The sequence below is a fragment of the Scomber japonicus genome, chromosome 18 (genome assembly GCF_027409825.1).
Source record: "Scomber japonicus isolate fScoJap1 chromosome 18, fScoJap1.pri, whole genome shotgun sequence".
NCBI lineage: Eukaryota > Metazoa > Chordata > Actinopteri > Scombriformes > Scombridae > Scomber > Scomber japonicus.
In genome coordinates, this window is record NC_070595.1 from 25,379,977 (window position 1) to 25,398,995 (window position 19,019).

At 38.7% G+C, this 19,019-nt stretch overlaps 3 protein-coding genes across 4 annotated transcripts in view; 1 reads left to right on the forward strand and 2 right to left on the reverse strand.

The window, feature by feature from the left end:
- bcat2 (branched chain amino-acid transaminase 2, mitochondrial) lies at nucleotides 1–15,189 on the forward strand. Of its 2 annotated transcripts, XM_053338512.1 has the most exons (11): nucleotides 1–27; nucleotides 2,367–2,438; nucleotides 3,191–3,391; nucleotides 6,304–6,414; nucleotides 7,449–7,568; nucleotides 8,323–8,486; nucleotides 11,009–11,151; nucleotides 11,781–11,866; nucleotides 12,511–12,651; nucleotides 12,905–12,979; nucleotides 14,314–15,189. In XM_053338512.1, exons 1-11 carry the CDS (start codon nucleotides 10–12, stop codon nucleotides 14,353–14,355), a joined length of 1,173 nt encoding a protein of 390 aa, XP_053194487.1. In that variant the 5' UTR covers nucleotides 1–9; the 3' UTR covers nucleotides 14,356–15,189. The 2 variants fall into 2 exon arrangements, with proteins under 2 accessions (XP_053194487.1, XP_053194486.1); XM_053338511.1 differs by lacking the exon at nucleotides 1–27 and having other exon boundaries at nucleotides 2,237–2,438.
- rpl27 (ribosomal protein L27) overlaps nucleotides 8,866–19,019 on the reverse strand; it is a 25,236-nt gene continuing 15,082 nt past the window's right edge. The window contains exon 6 of the mRNA XM_053338541.1: nucleotides 8,866–8,875. The gene's annotated coding sequence lies outside the window, so the exon portion shown is untranslated. The remainder of the gene's footprint in view (nucleotides 8,876–19,019) is intronic.
- ifi35 (interferon-induced protein 35) overlaps nucleotides 18,313–19,019 on the reverse strand; it is a 5,797-nt gene continuing 5,090 nt past the window's right edge. The window contains exons 7-8 of the mRNA XM_053338933.1: nucleotides 18,649–18,755; nucleotides 18,313–18,550 (exon numbers count right to left, since the gene is read on the reverse strand). Coding sequence (XP_053194908.1) covers nucleotides 18,344–18,550; nucleotides 18,649–18,755 — 314 coding nt within the window. The 3' untranslated portion in view covers nucleotides 18,313–18,343. The remainder of the gene's footprint in view (nucleotides 18,551–18,648; nucleotides 18,756–19,019) is intronic.

Sequence of the window (19,019 nt, forward strand, 5' to 3'; positions counted from 1 at the left end):
GTAGCGGAGATGGCAGCCCTCCGATCGGTGAGTCCCCATTGAGCAACCTATCTGTCTCTCTCTATGTGTGTGTGTGTGTGTGTTTATTATCTGTTTCTTTGACTATCTGGGTAAATCATTCACTGAAATTAGCGATAAGTCAGCAGTTAATAAGCCGGGAGAGATAACGAGTCCCGCCGGCCAAAACGACTCGTGCAGACGTGCAAAGGACGCTCAGCCAAAAAAAAAAAAAAAAACCCATTCGCAGAAGCGTAAAGTCAAGTTTGTATTGAGTATAACCTAAAAATTACACCTCTAAAAACCAAACTGATTACATATTATGAATCATAAAGCTTTAATCTAAAATTCGGCTTACATCCATTTTAATATTATTGTCAGTTTTTAATATAAATTCACCTTTTTAAAGGTGATATAACACCACAGTGCTCGCTTCATCCAAACGGTGTTTGATGGAACACCTGCACTAAACATCTAATTTTCTGTTTAGTATTTGCTCAAGATTATTATGCCGAATTGAAGTATATTAGTTGTAATAGGGAGCACACCTTTTGTAAAGTTTGGCTAAGCTTTGCAATAAGCAAGTTTTTGTATTAAATTGTACGATTTTTAAATGGAGTTTGGTTTGAGTGTCTTTCTCCGTGCAAGAGACATTTTATAATAGCTTCAAGTATAAGCTTTGGTTAAAGTGTGTGTGTGTGTGTGTATATATATGTGTGTTATTATCATTTTATGTCTTATTACGTGTTTTGCATTTGTAGTGATTTTGCTGCGTTGTTGCTGAATCACAGTTTGAATGGGGAGAAGGAGGGAGGAGGAGGAGGAAAAGGGGGGTGCTTAAATAACCCCACTGCTTATCTAATAGTTTTAAGCTTACTAATTGCAGATTGTTGATCCATACTTACAAGAAAGGGTAAATATCATGCACCGGTTTTTGCTTATAAATATCATAATGAAAAAAGACCAACATCTGTGTGCTTATATATATATATATATATATATATATATACACATGATTGCAATCACAACAAAACTTGCATCAGCCTCAGTCCTCAAAAGTGCACAACTGAGACTCCAAGCAGTTGAGTCGCTGTGCAACTTTTTTTTATGTTTTTTGCAGGGATTGCTAAGTACAAACAGGTATGCTGCCTGCTTAACATGCATTCCCCCCACCCCCACCCCCACCCACCCAATTAAGCTGATAAACATTTGATTTGCACGATAAAAGCCTTTAAATCTATGTAGGCTATGCTGAATCATTTTTTGCAGATTAAAAGATTAATTAATGGATTACTTTTTAAAAAAGCACAGTGTGTTTTATTTGCTATTACCTGCCTGTATAATTTATCCATCCCAGTTAAACAATAACCCACCCAGTCTAACCCTCTACTTTATTTGCCGAACAGTAGCTGGTTTAAACTTCCTAGAAATGATGATTTAATGCTTTGCTCTGCTGTACAGGATAGTAAAGTTGATAGTTTTACATTAGCTACCACTATTATTGCATCAGTTGCTGCTAATATCATCTCATGACAGGACATAACAACAGTCAGGTATAATATGATTAACTGGAAAGTCAATAAAGCAAGTGGCAACACATCAGACAGGTACCAAGCATGTTGTGCATCTTGTGGTTTACTGTCCCCATAGCAACCATTACAGCTGGTATCTTATTGTGTGTTCAACCTGTTAGAGACATTTAATTACCCTCGGTTTGTTTTTTAAGTGGAGGAAAATGACGCTTATTTTTGCAGCTTTTTGTCACCTACAGTACCATCATTCAAGCGAATAAGAGAGCTACTGTGATTAGTCCATTAACTGAACATTAATCAGCAACTATTTTGACCATTTGAGTCCTTTATTAAAAGAAAAAAATATTAAATGTGAATACTTTCTGATTTCTTTAGTTGTCTGTGACAGTAAACTGAAGGTCTTTGGGTTTTGGACTGTTGGTCAAGACAAAACAAGAGGTTCTTTAGGTTGCATGTTCGGCTTTGGGCAACATTTTTCGCTATTCTATGCCATTTTATAGACCTAATGAAATGAATCTTTAGTTGCGGCCTAATCAAAGTAAGCCAGTTCCTCACCTTGCCATACCTCATGTTGCAGACTTGCCTGCATGTGTGCCTGGTTTCTATTTACAGGACAGCACATAGCACCTGCTGTCTCCTACAGGCATGTGTTACTATCTACATACTGTGATCTGCACGCAAAACGATGGGCGTCGAGTCACACACACACACACACACACACACTCTCGGACATGTCACCCTTGCCGAATGTCACCTGGAATAAAAGACAGAGCTAATATATTGCCTGGTAAATCCTTTACTCCTCATGATAACACTGTATATTTGTTTAATTTGCAGGCACTCCATGGACGACTTGTTCAGGCCCTTCCCTTTTGCTTTGCTCCACAACGGTTCGCCAGCTCCTTCAAGGTAATAAAGAAAACATTAATATTATTCTTTCTCCGCCTCAGCAGGTAAGGTGTGTGTGTGTGAGAGTGAGTGAGTGAGTGAGTGAGTGAGTGAGAGTGTGTGTGTGAGAGAGAGAGAGAGAGAGAGAGAGAGAGAGAGAGAGAGAGAGAGAGAGAGAGAGAGAGAGAGAGAGAGAGAGAGAGAGAGAGAGAGAGAGAGAGAGAGAGAGAGAGAGAGAGAGAGAGAGAGAGAGAGAGAGAGAGAGAGAGGGGGGGAGAGAGGGGGAGAGGGAGAGGGAGGGAGAGGGAGAAAGAGAGAGAGAAAGAGAGAGACCTGTCTGCCCTGATTGAGTTACACTAGTTTGCACCGGTGTGGCCTGACTGTACATATCAGGTGGGTTTTGTCACTGATTGAAAGGTGTTTATAGGTGATTTATGCAAAGCAGGAAGTGACATTTAAAAACATAAAAAGAAGGATTTGTCTTTCAGCATTTTAAGTTTCTTTTTTCCTTCTTCTGTCTTTCCCTCACTCGCTGTTATAATTGTTTAATTCAGCTTGATTCAACTTAATTAATCACCCTGAAAAGTCAGCACTTCAACTGGCTCTATGTATGTAACGCTCAACTAATTGTTCCCATTTTTAAAGCATGCTCTTTTTTTTATGTAATGATGATTTAAAAAACAAAAAAACAATCACTCTATTCGTCGCCTGCTCTGCTTTTGTCCCGTCTACTTCCTTTTTTCCTCCGCCCGGCTCGTCCGTCTCCGTCTCAGGCAGCGGATCTCAGCATCGAACGCAACACAGCATGCAAGCCGAAGCCGGACCCTTCCACCTTGCTGTTCGGCAAGAGCTTCTCCGACCACATGTTGACCATCAACTGGTCACAGAAAGACGGCTGGGAGGCACCTCACATCGTGCCTTTCCAGAACCTGTCGCTGCACCCTGCCACCTCCGCCCTGCACTACTCCACAGAGGTGAGAGAGGAGAGTCGACACGTAACGCATCAAATCACACCTGTAGTATTTCTGAGGTCGTCACAGGGCGTAAGAACAAGAGCAAAGCTGCTGAGAGATGATAATTCAGGAGTTTGTTTTATTACTGAGGTGCCAAAAACATACGGAAAAAGCCTCTGAAAGCATTAAGACCCTCATAAAACCATAAAAATGTACATTATCCTCCATCTAACCCCAACAGAGCTCAACATTACCATTCATCTGCAGGAAAACAGTGCAACATTCAGCCTTGAAAACTAGTCAATTCCTTCAAAATAAAACTAAACTGAAACTAGTCAATTCCTTCAAAATAAAACTAAACTGAAAACTAGTCAGTTCCTTCAAAATAAAACTAAACTGAAACTAGTCAATTCCTTCAAAATAAAACTAAACTGAAACTAGTCACAGGGCGTAAGAACAAGAGCGAAGCTGCTGAGAGATGATATTTGTAGACTTTTTTTATTACTGAGATGCCAAAAACCTACCGAAAAGCCTCTGAAAGCATTAAGACCCTCATAAAACTATAAAAATTGACATTATCCTCCATCTGAGTGATAGTTAGTAACCCCAACAGAGCTCAACACACTCATTCATCTGCAGGAAAACAGTGCAACATTCAGCCTTTAAACAAACAAAGTGATTAGATTAGAGATAGACTGCCAGACTACCTCATTAATCTCATTTAATAATAATTACAGTGCTGCAGCAGCTGCTTAATATCATAATACAAAAACAGAGAGGAACATAAAAGAAGCAGATACAATGTGAAGCTGAATATACAATAGAAATAGAAAAAATTTGAATAGAAACTAGAGAAATAACCAATCTATAATATATGAGTATAGACTGTTAAATGATATTAATATGCTATAATACATGATTATTATTTATATAATATTTATACATGTGGATTTTGCTATGGTAGTAAGGCTTAGGATTGCCCTTGGATGTTAAAAATAATAAATTAATACAATATATATATATATATATATATATATATATATATATATATATATATATATATGTTAACAGTATTTAGTATTATTATTATAATAATCATAACTAACCTGTTTAAGTGAATAAATAAAATATGAAAAGTCACTTTCTTTAATGGTTTACTGTCTTGTTTGCTGTTAACAGGGAGGAACTTCCATAAAACCAGTTAGATTTTACAGTCAGATAATAATAATAATTTTATTTGTATAGCATCTTTTAAAAAACCAGACTTTACAAAGTTAGTACAATAGAAAAGCAAAGACAGACGACACAGGAAGCGATAACAAGACCAACATCAAAGAGAGGACAGTAGAAGACAAACACAATGAAAAAGATTTAATGATATCTCATAAAAGTAAAGCCGTTATCTCCTCAGGCAGCTCACTTCAAAGCCGAGGGGGCCACTTTTAGATTTAAGCCTCCACTTTAGAGCAGCCAGAAGGAAACACCTGAGGGTCCGAGGCTGTGATCTGGCTCATACTGGGTCAACATTTCTGGTATATATCAATCTTTATCAATCAATCTTTATTTGTATAGCGCCAAATCACAACAGAGTTATCTCAAGGCTCTTTACACATAGAGCAGGTTCTAAACCGAACTCTTCAGGTTTTAACTTTAAAGAGACCCAACATTCCCACATGAGCAACAGTGGCGAGAAAAAACTCCCTTTTAACAGGAAGAAACCTCAGAACCAGACTCAGAGTGGGAGAACATCTGCCTCGACCGGTTGGGGTTGAGAGGAAGGAGAGGAAGGATAGAGGAGAGAGAGGAGGGATAGAGGAGAGAGAGGAGAGAGAGGAAGGATAGAGGAGAGAAAGGAAGGATAGAGGAGAGAAAGGAAGGATAGAGGAGAGAAAGGAAGGATAGAGGAGAAAGGAAGGATAGAGGAGAGAGAGGAAGGAGAGGAGGGAGAGGAAGGAGAGGAGAGAGGAAGGAGAGGAGAGAGGGAGGAAGGAGAGGAGAGAGAGGGAGGAGAGGAGAGGAGAGAGAGAGGAAGGAGAGGAGAGAGAGGAACGAGAAGAAGGAGAGGAGAGAGAGGACGGAGAGGAAGGAGAGGAGAGAAAGGAAGGATAGAGGAGAGAGGAAGGAGAGGAGAGAAAGGAAGGATAGAGGAGAGAGAGGAAGGAGAGGAGAGAAAGGAAGGAGAGGAGAGAGAGAGAGAGAGAGAGAGGAAGGATAGAGGAGAGAGGAAGGAGAGGAGAGGAGAGAGAGGAAGGATAGAGGAGAGAGAAGCACAATGAAAATCAACAATGAAGCTAGAAGGTCCGGGACTGGAATCTGTCATCCGGACGTCTACAGGCCCAGATTACCTGTGAGACCAGAAAGCACAGACAACTCCGGGGGAAGAAGTTTAGGTTATTGAATGCATTAATAGTACATGAATGTTAATGGATATAGATGGATGGATAGAGAGAGAGAGAGAGAGAGAGAGAGAGGGAGGAGGAGAGAGAGGAGGAGAGAGGAGCTCAGTGCATAGCTAATCTCAGAGCCAGACGAGCTTTAAAGGTGCTCAGTAAAATCTTAAAATCAATGCTGAAACAAACAAGGAGGATGTGAGGTCGTCTAATAAAACCAGTAACAAGGGACTCATACTTTATTAGTAATATATAGATATTCCTTTATTAGTCCCACAGTGGAGAAAGTTGCATTATTACAGCAGCAAGTGGACAGTAAAAGAATAAAGACACTATTAACAATGCAATAAATAAGGAGTACAAAGAACAATAAGAACAATAATGATAAAAATATATAATAAAAACAATCATTACATCATTTACAAGAGTAATATTGGTATTGAATGGTAATATACCAGAGGTGATATTCCTATTGCACACAATTGAAATCAGTAGTATACATGAAACCTCACAGTTTATCCCCTCTTTCTGTCTTTTCTCCAGCTGTTTGAAGGCATGAAAGCTTTCCGTGGAGTCGACAATCGCATCCGGCTGTTCAGACCGATGCTGAACATGGAGAGGATGCACCGCAGCGCAGACCGAAGCTGCCTTCCTGTGAGTTTGCACCACACCTGCTCTTCAAAAGAAACTCCCTGGTGTTACTGTGTTTATGACGTCATAGTCGTAGCCAGTAGTTTTAACCTCATCTAAGTAGAAACATGTCTCACGGTTGTTAATGAATAAAGATGTGTTGTGAATGATTGATAAACACTTATTGGCATTTAATGAAAAGCTGCTGAGGAGAGGCAACAGCTGACCGTAAGTTTGAATACTTGCTGTTTTTATTTGACATGAACAGATTTGTAAGAAAGGAGAAATGTCGCCTTTAGCTGCTGTGCTTGTGTGCTTTAGAGTTAAAAAAAAAACTAGGTCTGTCAGCGTTAACGTGGTAATTGCGATTAGATTAATGCAATCCATAACGCGTTAATTTTTGTTTTGCAAGCCTTTTGTCCCTTCTACTCACCCGTAGACGGCTCCTCTAGCTGTAGCGCTATGCTTTGAAGTGGCCTCCTGCAGTAAACCTACCGCGCTGATGGAAAGTAAGAGAGCTACTGGACTTTTGAACGTCTTGTTTAACTTTAAAAAAACTTCGAGACGGTTCAGTTGACAAGTCAAAAGTAAAATGCAACCTGTGTCAAACGGAGTTTAACTACCACCGGAGTACGTGGAGTTTGAGTTAGCACCTCTACGCTAAACACCCAGGTGCAGCCAAGCAAGCCTCAGCTCCACCAAAGTACTATTTTGGAGTGTGGGAGTCGCAGCAGAGCCGTGATTGATTCCCAGTTAAGACACTCTGGTAAGAAATGCTTTACATTATGGGCTTAAAACTGCCTTGAAATGTAAAATAACAGGATTTTAAACATGCAATTCAAAACGCGATTAATCGTGATTAACTACGGAAATTCTGCGATTAATCTCGATTAAAAAAATTAATCGTTTGACAGTCCTAAAAAAAAAACATCCACATTGTAGCTTTAAGTCTCGTATTTCATCCCAAAGTCAAACATAGAGATTGAAGCAGGAAGGAAACGAGAGCGGTGTGAAGAAAAACCACAAGCTGACAGTTTCTGTGTTTGTCTTCCGTGTAGCTGTTTGACAAAGGCGAGCTGCTGGAGTGCATCAGGAAGCTGGTGGAGCTCGACCAAGAATGGGTTCCCTATTCTCTGAACGCCAGCCTCTACATCAGACCCACCTTCATAGGAACGGAGGTGAGCTTTAGCTTTCATAGCCAGGGTTGGGAAAGGTAATAAGTTACAGATTACTAGTTATTCTATTTAAAAAGTTATAAGTGATGTAACTGTTTCAAGTGTTCCCATTAAGCACCAAAATCTAAGTTCAACTGTTGCCATGGATACTGACATGATTTATAAGGGAGATCATTTCTTATAAAGCAACATTTATCTCTCATTTAAAATATATTCATTAGTTCATGTAGATTTTTGGAATATAAAATAAAGATATTTGATGAAAAAAGTCAAAAGTCTGGCACCATTTAAGCCCACACCATGATTTATTTATTTCAAAGAATTAAAAACAGCAATATATTTATTCAGTAACATGTTGTATATTAAAAAATGAGGAAAAAACCCTCCTGAGCAAAATCTTAAAGGTCTGACTGTAACAGATTAGTTACATTTATTTTGTAATTAGATTATGTAACACTATTACATGTAACTAGTTCCTCCCCAACACTGTTGATAACTTAAATAATAACTTTATTTTGTATAGCACCTTTCATACAAGAAATGCAGCCTTATAACAAAAATAAATGATATTCACCTAAAATGAGCAAAGACAAATGTTAAAAAAGAACAAAAAATAAACTTTAATGTAATATAAGATTGAAGATAAGAATAGTAATACTTTTAAAATAGTAAAAATGTTGCTGTGTCATTGCTAAACAACACTGAAGAGAAGTTTTTTGTACTTTAACAATTCCTCCTCCTCCTCTTCCTCCTCCAGCCGTCGCTCGGTGTGTCTCCACCGGGCAAAGCGATGATCTTCGTCATCGTGGGCCCAGTGGGACCGTATTTCGCCACAGGGTCCTTCAACCCCGTGTCTCTGCTGGCCGACCCTTCGTTTGTCAGAGCTTGGAGAGGAGGAGTCGGGGCTTATAAGATGGGAGGGTGAGCTTTTCCTCTTTCTGCTCCAATAGAGCCACACAATACAGAAAACTAACACACATACACATTTTTCACTTTTTATTGATTTGCACGATTAAACACTTAAAGCACGTTGAGCTTCTAGCTGGGTTTCCGGAGCACAGCTGTGTTTTCATTCAGCAACGGCGGATCTGGACAAAGAGCAACTATTTGGATTTGCTGTGGAGGCTTGCCACCGAGCACGGTAACGTCACAGTTCAACCGGTGCCAGAACAGAGACAGTGGAACAAGAGACCTGTTTTCAAGAGAGAGAGCCATTTTGTCTCGTCACTGCAGCCTATTTATAACCAGGAACAGGAACACTGATATGACCAGTTCGGCTTGTCAGACGCAGGTGGATTAATGAAACCGAGCCATCCTTAATGTTATTGTTTTTGGGCTTTTCCTGCTATGACGAGACAAAAGGGACAAAAGCTCTACTGTGATGTGTTACAGATCAAAAAAAATGTGCAGAAATCACCAGATAAGTTTATGAATTCACAACCAGCAGGATAATCCTTTACTGTCTAAAGTAAATGAAGTATTCTCGCAGTGCAGATACCATCAGTGCTGCTGTAATCTCCACTCATTCCACTGAGCTGCTATAATCACAGGCGTGCTCTCACATGACTCTGGTATCCCACAGTAAGAAAGCACCTGCTCGGCTACAGTGTGATTACATAACGTTGCAGGAACCGCCCACTCCACTCGCTAAGCCCAACAAAATCTGCTCTGTCGTCCCGTCAAACGGCGAGAGTACACTTCAGCTATCAGGCCTGATTAAGCGCCAGTAGACACGGGACTCCCGGGTATTTAAAGACTGATTGACTTTGTATATACGAGGAGCTTTGTAAGTTGGTTTTCAGGCTCTTTTTAACAACCCTGTTTTCAGCATCAAACGGCAGACAAAGCTAGTGATGAGCTTGTGAAGAAAATACAGGCTGATATATTCATGATTTTTGAGCCTAATGTTAATATTTGACACTTAAAGGTGTAGTCTGTAGGATTTAGTGGCATCTAGTAGAGGAGACTTGGCAGAAATTAAATATAACATTTATTAGCATGTTTCAATTAGTGTATAATCATCTGGACATGAGAGTCGTCGTGTTTTTGTTAGCTTAGAATGAGCCTTTTATATTTACGTAGGGAGCGGGTCCTTGTCTACGGAACCCGCCATGTTTCTACAGTAGCCCAGAATGGACAAACCAAACACTGGCTCTAGAGAGGACATTTTTCTTGAGTTTCATGGCCACCGTATGCTCTACAATGCTTAGAAGTGGACATTTTAAATAACAACATAACATAAAGTGCAAATCTGAATCTGCTGTATGTCAATGATTCCTGGTGGAAAAGCGAAGTAATAGCAACACTATCTTTTTCACATTTCCCTAGAGACCGATATATCTGTGATAAGCTAATATCAGCCTGGTTGATAAACTATATGAAAGACAAATGTCTGAGCTGTCAGTTTGTAATGTGTTGGTCGTGGCTCGTAGCGATGAACCTACATATCAGCAACTCTGCAGCTGTGCTCGGCTTTATGGAGCTTTATAGTGAGTTTCAGCTCATTGTTTAGCTGTCCAGCTGCAACCTTACTGTTTTGGTTCACTCTCTGCATTCTCATAGCGTTGTTTTGAGCCACAGCAGGCAGCTGTTTAGCAGCTAAAGAGACAGATATTTCCCTCAGGAGTTGGTAGAGAGCAAAAACACAGCTAAAAGAAAGCCAATATTGGACTAACAATCACCAGGTGGACAGAAGTTCGACATGAATAATAATGTTGCTCCTTAACTACTGATCGAAGTGAATCAGTTATCTGAAGCAGGTAGAGAGCCAAACCAGAGATAGAAGAGATAAAAGTGAATATTCGAGTTCTGTCACTCCACTGTGATGCTGATGTTGCTCTGTGACTGTTTTTTGCTATAAAAACATAGTAAATGGATTATATATTAAGTCTGTGTATCTGTTTGCAAATCTAGTGGATTAAAATCGATTAGTGCTGCTCAGTCATTGTGACACAAGGAAAAAAAACTGACATTTTATCAAGTTAAGTATGACTCGTCAGTTAAAGCTCAACTGTGAAATGCATTGTTCTTTGTTTGTGCATTGTTTTTTTAATCCTTTCAGTGCAGCATGTTTCTCAAAATGTAATCGGATTCTTGGCAAGAGTTAAACATTAGAGCGAGAAATGACGGCTCTGAACAGAAATGGGAGCGCCCTTTCTATTTACCCAAGGAAATACATTTCAAAGTACAATACAGTACTTCCTGGATCTTACAAGAATACTTGTGTTACACTGAAAGGCTGCAAGATGAACAACAAGCCTATTGATTTAATGAGAACAATCAATGTGCTGGAAAAAATGGAGAACAGTGTTTATTAAAATCAAAACATGATATCTATTTTGCACCAATTCACAGTTTTTCCCTTCTTTGCCCTGCCGCTCTCTAAACATCTCTGTAGATATCTAACCTTTTATTTTAACCGTCTCTCTTCTCGTTCTCTGCAGTAACTACGGCCCTACGATAGCGGTGCAGAACGAGGCGGTGAAGAGGGGCTGTCAGCAGGTCCTGTGGCTGTACGGAGAACAGGAGGAGATCACCGAGGTCGGCACCATGAACCTCTTCATCTACTGGACCAACGAGAATGGAGGTCAGAGAGATTTCTTGAGTCTTCAATCATAGTTTTTCTGAGAAGTTACCGAGGTCTACTGTCCACATTTTAAAGGAGAGGTTCACAATTTTTTTAAGTCTGTCTTGAAACAATAGTCAGGCGCCCATGTGATGTATTTTCAATGTAAGCAATGGTGCGAAAATGTATTTAAAAGCGTATCTGAAGCTAAAATGAGGGTTTAAATAAAGTCAAATTGTGTGTTTTTAGAATAAAGTTATCTCTTTGTGTTTCCCTGTTGAGCTTTGGTGGAAGTATAGTAACAAAAAGACGGACTTTAACACTAAAAACGTAACGTTGAAAGATATCTACTTGATTTGACTCATTTGGACGGTTCATAGCTTCATATTAGCTTCAGATCAACTTTTAAATAAATTTGAGTGAAACTAGGAATGTGGATTTTCTCCATCACTTAAACGAAAAATGTATGAGGTAGGGATATTTAAAAAATGTTTGGTATGAACATGAGGAATAATTACAGCAAGCAAAATCAAGTTTTGTTTAAGACAGATTTGAAAAATTGGGAATCTGTCCTTTAAACCAACGGAGTACAACTGAGTAACAAGGATAAAGCTTTTTACGTTAATATGTGTGTGTTTTTGTGTGTGTAGAGAAAGAGTTGGTGACCCCTCCTTTGGACGGCATCATTCTTCCAGGAGTCACCAGACAGTCTCTGCTGGACCTGGCCAGATCCTGGGTAAGACCACTAGAGACGAGAACACCTAGTACAGAGAGAGAGAGAGGAGGGATTTTTTTTCTTTGCTTTGTGAAATCTTGCATCCAGATTTCTCTCAATATGCTCCTCAGATGTTTAGTTCAGCAGACTTCCTGTCAGAAAGATGTCATCGGTATTGTGGGCTGGTCAGGTGATCTGAAGAGTAGAGTTCTTCAAATGATTTGGCACTTTGAGCAAATGAAATGTCGCACACGTCATTTCATTTGTTAGAGTTGGTGTAAGCTCTACACAGATAATGCAGGGTATCTGTCTTGGAAAGTCTTTATAAAAAGCATTAAATTTAGTTTCCTCAAAAGAAAAAGGTGTTAGAAAGTATTAAAACATCTATAATCTACATGCTTTAAATATAGTTTTTGTCCAGCCTTAAGCAGCTATATATAAACTATAGAAGTTATTCTTATATATTGCAGGAAAGTACTGGAAGAATGTGATATGATAATGATAAAGTCTGGTTTTCCATCATACACTCATTTCTTTTCTGGTTTGAACATGAATGAGTATTAAATTAAATCCTATGCATTATTAAAAGGTCTATTTTCTCCCAGGTGAATATACTCCGTCATCCTCTTTAAACTTTGATCCCATTTTGATGTTTTTTCTATCAGGGTGAGTTTAAGGTGACCGAGCGTACGATGGGCATGAAGGAGCTGCTTGGGGCTCTGGATGCGGGGAGAGTCCTGGAGGTGTTCGGAGCAGGGACGGCCTGCGTCGTCTGTCCTGTCGGCAGCCTCCTCTACAGAGGAAAGGTACAAGTGGACATTTTGTGGATTTTAGTGGTTTAGTTTGGTGAATTCAGTTTTTTTATTTAGATTTTGTCCTATTGGTGTGTCTTATTGCTCTGACGGACCCCCTGAAGCCTATTTTCTCTACAAAAACTCCCTTCTGGTTGTTACTTTTCATAGTACTTAAGGCTTTTTAGTTCTACTGTTGAACTCATAACTCACTTTTTGCTAAAGCGCTAAAAATGCAATGTGTTTTCTTCTCCTTTTTCTCTCTCAGACGTATGAGATCCCTACTATGCAGAATGGTCCAGACCTGGCAAAGAGGTTCCACAAAGATCTTACTGATATTCAGGTGAGTGTTGATGTTCTTCAAGCTGTATTTGGCAAACTTGCATGTTGGCGGCACCAAGTGGTAGAAAAAAGGAACTGATTTTTACATCCAAGTCCTGATAAATATCTCGGCAAGCGAGTAAAACCTGTTTATACCAAAGGAAACCGAAAGCATGCAAGAGGTTATCTGATATTAATGAGTGCAGCTTTCTCTTTGCTAAAAAGCTGAGACTTGCAATTCTTTCTTAAAGGATATGGCTGCTTTATTCTTATTGTCAACAAATCTCATGTTTTGAGCTAAACCAACAATGAACTGCTCTACTTACAAGTATTATGTGTGAATCTAAAGCCTGATGCATCTTATTCCTTTGTGCTGTAGACCTCCATTGTCCAAAAACACATAAATTTATTACAAATGTCTTAAAGAACTTCAGTATAAAGTCCCAACCAATACTGGATTTTTGGGGCAGATGCTGACACCGATATTGGGGAGTAAAAAAAAAAAATCTGATATATTGGCCGAGAATATTATATGTCCAGAAGATAAACACACATTTTTTTTGTAATGATCCCTCAGATGTAATAAGTATGATATTTTGCAGTTTAACAATAAGCTTGATCGTAAATCAAATGACATCAGTGCACTAAAACAGTAAACGTCTCTGGGAATTTAATATTTCGAATTAGCTATTAGCTGAATTTAAAAAACAACAACATGCAGAACAAACAAAAAAACAATTGGCACATATCGGACAACACATTCACCGATATCGGTCGAGCTCTAGTACAAAGTCAAAAGGTTGTGATATGTAGCACGTAGCACAACAAGCTAACGAAGCTCTGTAAATAACGGCTTTACACAGAACTACTCTCTGGAGACTGAAAATGTGGTCGCTGTTATTTGTCTTTGAGCTATTTTTAAACAAACCAATGTGACCACAATCTTCACGGCCAAGAAACATGTCACCTAGTGCAGCGCTGTGGCTCATTGGCTTGTTTTTAATAGTTTTCGGACAACAAAAAAGGTCTAGGGCACAGAAGAAGAAGATATGTTAAGCTTTGAATACACACACAATACTTGTTAACTGACTAATTCCTTGTCTTATTTTGTCTGTGCACATGAGATCTGACAATAAGAATAATATAGATAATTTGTCAGCCATATACTTGAAGGTTAAATTAATTTAAGTAGCCATTTGTGATATCACTTCTTAATTCAAGCTTTTAAGATGCGTGAATTGTAAACTTTTACATTCACAAAACAACAAAATGTAATGATTTCTGCTTTTTTTGACTCATCTTTTCTTATTCTCTCTCTTTCCTTTTGCCGCTGTTGTTCCCCTTTGCCTCGCCCAGTATGGACGCACAGAAAGTGAATGGGCACCACTGGTCGGTTAAGCGGCCGTTTTGCACACGCCGGTTGTATCAACAGTTAGCTAAATAATTCCAGTTTGGACGACCAGCAGCCCCTTTCCCTCCCCCCACACTCTCAACCCACTAATGCACTCCTGCTTACTCACCAACCCGAGGAGACGGACGCCTCCCTCTGTCGGTCTTCTCAGGCGACTTTAACAGATGTTCCTCAATCTGTGGGCTCTCTCAAAAAGACGGTTGGTGGTTTGACTGTAGCTTTGGAGAGCAATATTGACGACAATATGCAACGTTTTGACTCAACCCTTTCTAACCCTCTGAGGTGTTCACTACAAGCCAAGTAAAACAATCTCACTGAGGAACAAGAATCAAGCAAATACAAGCAACCAGATGAAGTTAAAAAAAACAAAGATGAGGAGTTTCTGGTAGTGATATCTATTATTCTTCTAGCAAGAATGCTTTCAAATCCTCACACCAGCTGTCTAATTAGGTCACACAGCTTAAATGCTACACTCCTTTCATTCAAGTATTTGTCCAAACATTCACTTGGATTAAATTCTTCGTGTTTCCTGAGGATAGTTCTCATAGCTAATAGCACAAATGTCTCATTTTTATCAACACTGCATTCTGGCATCAAGAAAAAAAAAAAACACAAAAAAAGGCACAAACTGACATATTTCGAGCGTAGGAGCTGAAATACTTGCAATACTAATGCAGCTACGTACTTTGTGTGGCTGTGGCTGTTTTTCTTACTGTCATTAAATCTCATGTGTAGAGCCAAACTAACATTGGAGTGATCCTACTTACAAGTACTGTGTGGGTATCCAAAAGCCTAATATATTGTTTTCCTTTGTGTCATAAACCTCCATTGTTGTCCAAAAGTTATTAGAAACACATGAATGAGCCACACCACTGCACTGGGTGACGTGATCCTTAGTTATAAACAGTTTGGTCATGTTCATTTGTTTAAAAATGGCTTCAGACACTAATTACAGTGATCATTTTCAATCCCCAGAGAGTAGTTCTGTGTAAAACGTATCACAATCCTTGTGATTTGTATTTTAGTATAAAGTAAAAAGGTTTTTAATATGTAGCACAACAAGCTAATGAAGCTATGTTAACAGAATAGCGTCCCTGCACATGCTCAGTAGCGTCTGCTTTATACAGAACTACTCTCTGGAGACTGAAAATCGTTATTAGTCTTTGGAGCCATTTTTAAGCAAACTAATATAAATGTACCCAAACTCTTTATAATGATCACTCAGAGCAGCGGTGTGGCTCACGAATGTTTTATTAATAGTTTTTGGACAACAACAGAGGTCTGCTGCATAAAGAAATAAGATATATGAGTTTAGGTACACACACAATACTAGTTTGGTTCTGCACATGAGATTAGTTGACAATAAGTAAAAATATAGAAAATAAGCAGCCAAATCCTTCAAGGACTTAACATTGGATAGTTCGTTTCCTGGCAGCACGCTTACTGTAAGTAGGCTACTATTTCTAATAAACAAATGTATTAAAATAGTATTTCTCTACAGGAAAAAAACAAAAAACTTACTGTACTAACAATAACCTGTACTACTTGCAACAACCTGTGGTGTTTTTTTTGTTTTGTTTTGTTTTTTTTTTCTTCTCCGAAACCTTTTACCTGTTACATGTGAGTAGTTGAAATTTGGATCGTGAATAGGAAACCTGTGAACGCATCATAGCACACGTTTTGTTACTGTCGTGTACATAATGAGCTAAAAATAAAGAGAGAGATAAGAAAGGAAGGACGAAAGAAAGAAAGAAAGAGAGAGGGAGAGAGAGACTTGCCGTAGTTTCCACGGGGGCCACGTCACTTTGACACCGGAGTTTGCACTGAACTTGGTTTTAACGTCAGGTATGTTACATGAGCGCGTGACTCAACCGTTTGTTTTGTTTTTATTTAAAAAAAAGAGAGGGAACACGAACGGTTTTGTATGTTTGTTGGTTGTTTTTTGTTTTGTTTTATATGAATACGACAAAAAACGATATATAGCCTAAAGATTGAGATTTTAAACAATAAAAAAAAAAACGAAAACGGTGAGGTCCACGTTGAACTGTAGCACGCACAAACGCTGTTAAAGAAGAGACGGGACTGTAAGATGTGCTGGAGTTTTTTGTTTTTTTTTAAACTCCTGCACTAGTTTTGTGTGCGCGTGCGTGTGTGTGTGTAATCATTATGAAAAATAATGTACGGTAACAAATAGATTATCTTGTAATTTTAGGAGGTTTTTAAATTATTTTTCTCTCCTTGTCTAGATGTTAAATTAGGGCAGAGTGTCTTCCAAAGTACTTGAGTGTATCACCAAAGTACTTGACTGTCACCAGTGTTTTTGTTGTTGTGTATGTATGTGTGTGTGTGTGTCTCTCCTTGGCTTCACGTCCTTTTACCGCCCCCGCTGGTTGTTGTTTTTTTCCCCCCTCTCTCTTATGAATGTATTTTTATTTTTACACTCTCGTACTGTTCACCTGTCCCTCTCTTCTGTCTAAGTGCCTGACTTCAGTCTGTTTGCTTGTCGTTCTGTGGATCCGCAGCTGCTGTTTTTTTGTTCTTCCAGTTTAGTGCACTATAGGGGATTTTGCTGGATACTTTTAAGTCATGTCAGTCTAGTTTTTCTTTTTTCTTTAAATGTGCTGTTTTACTTTTACTCGGCGTTATGTTTTTACAATAAACCTGATTTGAGTTCAATGAGTCTCTTTCTTTTTTTATTTATTTAACTTGTACTTTTTGTTGTATATGGATCAATTACTTTTGTTTGTGTGTGTCTATGTGTTTTAGTGAAATTTAACCCTCCTGTTGTCCTCAAGTCAAGGAAGGAAGGAAGGGAGGAAGGAAGGAAGGAAGGAAAGAAAGGAGGGAGGGAGGAAGAAAGGTAGGAAAGAAGGACAGAGGAAAGAAAGAGAAGGAGGGAGGGAGGGAGGAAGGAAAGGAGGGAAGAAAGGGGGATGGAGGAAGTACAGGAGGAAGGGAGGAAAGAAGAATAAGACAGGGTCAATTTGACCCGGGAGGACGACACAAGGGTTAAAGAAGTTAAAATGTTCAAATAAACATGAATAACTTTTTTTGTGGACCCAACATAAAACTTTGAGAGAACATATTAGGATTCTGGCAAAAATTCAAAAGTGTTTATTATAACTTTTATATATTAATAAAGGTAATGGAAAACAATTGTTCTAAATAGTAAATTTAATTAAATCTGGGCAATCATGTCAATCAGGAACAATTGCAATTATTTTATAATGAATGTGATAAATCAAATATCTGCCTCTTGGACTGTAGTTAAGACAAAATAAGAAATCTTAAGACGACACCTTTCTGACTGTTTTATTGACCAAATGATTGCAGAGAGAGATTGCAGCCTTAAAATGAAATATTAAATGCATTTTTATGATATTAAAGTTTAGTTTTTTCCTCCTATAATTAAAAACCATTATATATTTTGCATATTTCTAGATTCCCACAACCTTGTTCATGTGTCTCTTCATCACTACAAACACATCTGAAGGGACAGTGCTCAAATAGTTAAAAGTAATAAACATGTTGCAGGTTAATGTCATACAAGAAGAAACAGGATTCACAAACTAAACATGCACATTAGTTGTTCATTTGATGATGACGTTATTGTATCATTTTCATTACTCTAAAATTGGCATTGTCATTAATTTCAAATTTTACACAACCAGGCAGAAACACGCAGGTGATACATTGTCAGTATTAACATCACCAGCAGTAAAAGGCATCCAGGATCCTGTTCTGAGTAAAATGAGCAGCTTATAACTCTAAATAATAAAAGAGACTTATTTCCTTTGTGCTAAATTATACTGAGTTCCTTCACAAAAGTGCAAACAAAGGTGTAAAAACGTTATACTAAATCAGATTTCAGGCAGGGTGGAGCCTTTCTTCACTGTGGCACATGATTGAAATCAGCCTGAGATCATAATGATGATGATGATGATGATGATGAGGATGAGGATGAGTCTACCGCTCTTACTCCTCCTCACTGTTTGGAGGGACGGTCTCGAATTGGGCTAGGGTCTGCTCTCCCATCGGGTTGTACAGGAGGGCTTCGATCTCTCCGCCGCCGTTGCTGCTCTTCTGGAAGTGGATCTCCAGCAGATCCTGCAGAGTGTCTTGCTCCATGACGACGGGGATTCCCGTCAGCAGCACCGTCCGAGGACACACCGACATCTTGCTCTGGAAAAGAGGCAAACGCAACATGGGTTCATTTAAAACTGTAAAGGAAAACTAGAAGAGACTATTTCAATTCAACATGTCCTCTTGTGATACCTTACCTTGAAGTCTGTAATCTTTCCGTTTATAAAAGGCGTCACTCTCACTTTGTGCTTCTTCTGTTGCAGCTTCACTTCATGTTGCTCTATGTCTGTCAAACCGCTGGCAACTGACGGTAGAAAGAGTTTCATCAGATTAGAATATATAATCTAATTTCCTAAGATAATTTAATTAAGATAATTTCCCCTCATTTTAATTTTGAGGCATTTAAAAAAGGACAGGTTCACAATTGTGATGTTAAAATGACTGTAAATTTAAACTGTTTTTTACCCAAAACAGGGATTTTAGATTCTCTTAATCACAAAATTTCCATCAGAAAAATGAACTTATCAGTTAACTTATCCTTTAATTAATCAAAAGAATGCATGAGCAA

Coding starts and splice junctions, on each gene's coding strand:
- bcat2 (XM_053338511.1), top strand. CDS start 2,277: ATGTCACCTGGAATAAAAGACAGAGCTAATATATTGCCTGGTAAATCC. Junction 7,569..8,322: donor CCACCTTCATAGGAACGGAG/GTGAGCTTTAGC, acceptor TTCCTCCTCCAG/CCGTCGCTCGGTGTGTCTCC. Junction 12,980..14,313: donor AAGATCTTACTGATATTCAG/GTGAGTGTTGAT, acceptor TGCCTCGCCCAG/TATGGACGCACAGAAAGTGA.